This window comes from Leuciscus leuciscus (genome assembly GCF_965113295.1).
Source record: "Leuciscus leuciscus genome assembly, chromosome: 13".
In the NCBI taxonomy this organism is placed as follows: domain Eukaryota; kingdom Metazoa; phylum Chordata; class Actinopteri; order Cypriniformes; family Leuciscidae; genus Leuciscus; species Leuciscus leuciscus.
The window spans coordinates 34,784,712-34,790,711 of NC_138737.1; the positions used below are offsets into that span (position 1 = coordinate 34,784,712).

Sequence of the window (6,000 nt, forward strand, 5' to 3'; positions counted from 1 at the left end):
TTTGGATATTTAACCCCCCAAAAATGTATTCTCTTATTCCAAACGTATGACTTTTCTTTGTTGAGTAGAACACAAAAGAAGATATTTTGAAGAATGATTCAACTGTTTGTGTCCATATAATGAAAGTCAGTGGGGTCCAAAAAATATGACACTGGACTTCTGAGGCATTTTCAATATATCTTCTTTTGTGTTCAGCAGAAACAGGAAGGTTATACAGGTTTGGATCTACATGAAAGCAAAATGTGAATTAAGTACACTTTAGCATTGCTTGTTACGGAGATAATATACTTAAGTACAACTTAAGTATGTCTGTATTTTCTTTGGTTAAAGATGGTTTAATGGTCAAATGAAAGGTATTTATGATAAACTCAAATATACTTTAATGTCATTTTTATTGAAACTTGTGTGTCTGAAGGTTCATTAAAATGAAAACCTTAAATGTGCCATTGGTCAGCAAGGTGCAGGCAGATGATGAAGAAGCAGAAGATGATGATTCAAGACGGCTTAGAGCAGACACAGCTAACACAGATGCTAACACGAACGAGACCGGACACACACTGAGTGAAGGTGACGAACTTAAACACACATGCTGATGAACCTAATGACAAACTACTGTGATGAATGAAAGAACAAAGGAAACGTGACTGAAGAGAAACAAACTAAAAGTCCATGAAAGTGAAACTAAATGAACATAAACGTGACACCATTATTACAAAGTACTCTATTTCATTCATATTAGACATTTAACTCTCGGTCATGTTTCAGTCATGTTTTACTGAAAATGAATTAAGGGATTCTTTTTTTTATTTTTTTTTACTTCATCAGAATGCCTTGTGTGAAACTCGGTAAAGGTAAACACACAAACTCACACACACACACACACACACACACACACACACACACACACACACACACACACACACACACACACACTCACACTCACACTCACACTCTCTCACACACACACACACACACACACACAGGTTAAAAATGTTGTCTAGGGAAAAAAAAATTTGCACTTTTATTAGAAATGAATGGGAGACTAATTTCATCTAGTGGAAGTGTGTGTTACTCTACCCAAACATATTCATACTGAAAGACACACAGCTTGTTTAGATTTATGGCTTTGATTTTCTCACATTTTTAGAGTAAATTTCATAGAAAATGTAAAAATAGTATTTTTGTGCATTTTTCATAATTATAAACTTAAACTTCTCTAACCTTTTTTAGTTTCACTTTTGTAACTTTTTTCAGCAACAATCTGTCTTTACGAAGAGACGAAACTGAAGTCTGTGCGCTGAAGCATTCAAGATTTAGTTCATTTTTGAAATAAACTACATTCAGTGCAATCAAGTGCACTTCTTTTTCACACAATGGGGATCATTTTGGGTGAACTCCCCCTTTAAGTGTGTAGTATCCTATTTTGTGGGTCACAAGTTTAATTCCTAGGGTACAAACTTGCTGAAGTCTATATACCTTGAAATTGCTTTGGATTCAAGAATGTGGAAAAATGCATAAATTTAATGTGAACCGGTACTCTGGTAGTTCATAGACAGTGTCTGGTGAGCCATAAAGTGGCCACAACCAGCGGGGGAAGCGACTATGACATTTTCCTTTAAAATCACACTTGCATACTCTCACACCCACTTGCATTTAAACATACAAACAAGTGTACACACACTCACATTGATGTTTCCAGGATGTGGTGCTCTGCTGTGTGCATGGACGGGGTTTCCCTTCTCACCACGACTGCATTTCCGCCAGTGCACACTGATAGAGGAAGACATGTAGATATTAAACGGGTATTGTGGCTGATCTGCTTTTGTTCTACAATTTACATTTAATTGGCCGGAGGCTCAAAGTACATTATTTATTTATTTATTTATTTAATAAATCTCTCAATAACTCATAGACTTCATCTAGTTTTACAAAGATATCACCCGTTGCAATTCGCTTGATACAAACCAAACAGCAATTAAAGATCCTCCAAATTCAGAACTTTACATTTTTCAGTCTTGGACGCAGTTTGTTGGCGCTTTTTTCCAAATTGTGATTTCACATTTGCTTTTAGGAATGTGATTATTGCCGGATTTGGAGAAGTGATATTGTCATAGCAGCCGGAGTTACGTCTGGTATTTATCTGGTTGTCCTGCCAAAACGCTCTCTCTCATGTTGCCACCTCCAGCACTGTGACAGGCTGTGTGTTTTATTTCGAGATGAGACGCTTGCAGTGATTCACAGCCCACCAAGGCCCTGAGACACGTGCGCCATTACAAGATTCTCCATTAAACACGTTCATTTACCATTTGTAACAACTACATTGAAATGTTTAGCCCGAGTGGCTCAGTCGCAGGAAACCTGTGATAAGTGCAGACAGGAATTAAAGGGACACATCATACATCTGACACTGTGTGGAATTTCGAATATTGTGACAAAAGGTCAGGCATCCGTATAAAGGCCATTATAGTGCCAAACACTTTTCTATATGTTTCTTTATTTATAAATATGTATCTATTTATTTATTTATTTATAGGAAATATTAAACAAATAAAAAGTAATAACAAAAAATAACAATAATAATGTTTGTTTTGATTGATTGATTGATTGATTGATTGATTGATTTATGTACAGAAAAAAAGGAAACCGATAAAAAACAATAGCAATAACAACAAAAAATGTATTGATTTATTTATGTGCAAAAAAAAACAATAACAAAAACAATAATAATAATAATTGTATTGATTTATTTATGTATAGGTAAAGAAAAGAAACAAAAATTGACACTAATAATAATAATGTGTTATTGATTAATTTATTTATGTACAGCAATAAAGACTTAAAAACAGTAGTAATAATAATGATAATAATAGTACAATAAATGTTTTATTGATTTATGTTCAGCAGCAATAATAACAAAAACATTTTTATGTTATTTATATAAACTAATTATGAAATAATACATTTTCGGAAACTTTTTTTGTTTTATCATGTGGCACATTTTTGTGAAAGAAAGACATGAAATAATTTGCATCTTTCTATTCCTGTGTTAATTTTCTTATTGAAACAGGATGTTGGAGTGGGTCGTGTAGAAACGTTTGTCATGCAGAAGCACGCTTTACAGTCGTGATCAAGACCAATGAGAGGCTTTGCTGCTGTTTTCTAGGTAACTGGGATCCGCAGGCATTCGTTCAGAGGTTTGGTCTGGCTGGCCCAGTGGCTTCACTTCAGTTCCTCACCCAAAACCACAAGGACTAAAGAAACCCTCCAACCTGCAACTGAACTTTGACCTCTGGACTACACTCTATGCCTAGTTCTGATATTATATCCCATAATACCACATTGCACATCAGTGTTTATGATAATATTTAACTGATAAAAGACACACTGTGTTGTTTCCGAATGTTTGAATTGAAACTTGTAGAAATGTGTTTTGAAGTGATATCACAGAACTTTGAATAAAAGCCATATTTATATCATTTCAAGATTCTGAATGTGAGCAGCATGTCTATGAAATGTTGTGCATATTAATGGAAAGAAATCGACTATCCCACAAAGTGTGTTTTGAGAACGTCTCTCACTCTCTAGTTCTGTTCCAAAACCTCGTGTGCTCCTTGCTGCCAGCTGACTGCTTAGGGAACCGCCTTCTAAGGCATCGTAACAGTGGAAGTTGTCTAAACTGGCTCCACATAGCAGAAAATATGCAGACATCGTATCCTTAGGGGTGAAACAGCTTGTCACTGGGGCAATACCCTTAAAGGGAAAACTTTGTACCTTATTTACACCTAAAAGTTGCATAGTAGAACATTAAAGCCATAGTGCTTTAAGCCAAAAGTATGACATAGCCTTTTAAAGTCGACTCAAATTGCTAACGTGCAGGAAAACAAGTGCTTGACACATGCGCACTGGAAACATTCATCCTTGTCCAGTGTCTGCGTTATTTCTCTCCAAAACTTATGAGTTATTAAAATGTATTTGTACTTGTTTGAATATTATATACATAATCTGCATTGTTCTTCACTCATTCACAATCTCGGATGAGTTTTTCCGTACACTGATTCTGTGACTGGCATTTCCTCAAAAGGACATGTGATGCCAGCTTAGAGTTTGGGTTAAACAAGGTAGCAATATGATGCCTTCAGGAAAAGAAACTTGCAGGACTTGCAAAAATGGTACCTTTTAAGGGATACAACAACTTGTCACTGGTACAGTACATTAGAAGGACAAATGTGCCTTATCTACCCTTGCAAAAGGAACATCTGTGTACTTTATTTTCCCCTAATAGCAGTGGCGTAGAGCAAATCTGAGAGCACCCATCCATCAAAGTTAGTGTTTTATTCACGTTTAAACTTTGATCAGCGAACATAAACAAACGCAACCGAACCTGTTTGATGCACGAGAACAAACCAGTTGCAGAAGCTCAAACGTGCTGCGTAACACAAGAATGAACCTCATTGGTCCTTGCAGAAGCTCAAACGTGCTGTGTAACACAAGAATGAACCTCATTGGTCCTTGCAGAAGCTCAAACGTGCTGCGTAACACAAGAATGAACCTCATTGGTTCTCGCAGAAGCTCAAACGTGCTGCGTAACACAAGAATGAACCTCATTGGTTCTCGCAGAAGCTCAAACGTGCTGCGTAACACAAGAATGAACCTCATTGGTTCTCGCAGAAGCTCAAACGTGCAGCGTAACACGAGAATGAACCTCATTGGTCCTTGCAGAAGCTCAAACGTGATGCGTAACACGAGAATGAACCTCATTGGTTCTTGCTGAAGCTCAAACGTGATGCGTAACATGAGAATGAACCTCATTGGTTCTTGCTGAAGCTCAAACATGCTGTGTAACACAAGAATGAACCTCATTGGTTCTCGCAGAAGCTCAAACGTGCAGCGTAACACGAGAATGAACCTCATTGGTCCTTGCAGAAGCTCAAACGTGATGCGTAACACGAGAATGAACCTCATTGGTCCTTGCAGAAGCTCAAACGTGCTGCGTAACACAAGAATGAACCTCATTGGTTCTCGCAGAAGCTCAAACGTGCAGCGTAACACGAGAATGAACCTCATTGGTCCTTGCAGAAGCTCAAACGTGCTGCGTAACACGAGAATGAACCTCATTGGTCCTTGCAGAAGCTCAAACGTGCTGCGTAACACGAGAATGAACCTCATTGGTTCTTGCTGAAGCTCAAACGTGCTGCGTAACACGAGAATTAACCTCATTGGTTCTCGCACGTCAAGCAAACTTCCTTGAGCTTCTGTTTACCACAACTGATGTGTGAGTTGATGAATGTTTATATGTGAATAAAAGCCTAAATTCAATCTGTTCATCATATAAAGCGATCGAGTCTCTTCAGAAAATTTTGACCAAACTGCTCAATTCTCTTTATGAACTTTTTGAAATGTCAAAGTGGTAGTTGCGTAGACTGTCAATGGAATAAAAATGAATAACACTGTTACATTATATGTCTGACATGCATATTGTTGAACTGTAACATCCACCCTTAAACATCACAAAGACAGGATAAAATCCAACCACGTGTCCTACACACACACACACACACACACACACACATACCCATCACAGCCTGCCTGTTTTTCCCTGAAACGGACAGTCTATTTCTCTGACTTTCTTACATAATCCACCCTCAGTCACAAACCGCCATAGTTTAGCATTCCTGTTTCCTTGGCAGTGAGAGCAGGCCTGGACTCTTCCAGACAGCTCAACACCACACACACACACACACACACACACACACACACACACACCAACAGTGATGCTGTTTGAGCTCTGAGGTCAGACGTGCAGTGGAGGTTTAGGCACACGATGACTTCATGCCAATGTGAAGTATATGTGTGCGCAGAGGATCGAGAAAAGATGGACAGAAACAGAGGTGTGAAAGTGTCTTCAGTGCTGTCACACATTAGAGTGTGTGGAAAGAGTGAAAATGGAGGCAGGAAGTACGTCAGGGGCAATAGAGGAACTGAAGGGGGGGTGACGGGGTG

The 6,000-nt window shown here is 38.2% G+C and overlaps 1 protein-coding gene across 1 annotated transcript in view; it reads left to right on the forward strand.

Annotated features, from left to right (window-relative positions):
* The window catches only part of pebp4 (phosphatidylethanolamine binding protein 4), a 129,881-nt gene extending 124,878 nt beyond the window's left edge, over positions 1–5,003 (forward strand). The window contains exon 7 of the mRNA XM_082188832.1: positions 3,164–5,003. Within this exon, the coding sequence (XP_082044958.1) occupies positions 3,164–3,255 (92 nt within the window). The 3' untranslated portion in view covers positions 3,256–5,003. The remainder of the gene's footprint in view (positions 1–3,163) is intronic.
* Positions 5,004–6,000: the final 997 nt, after the last annotated feature.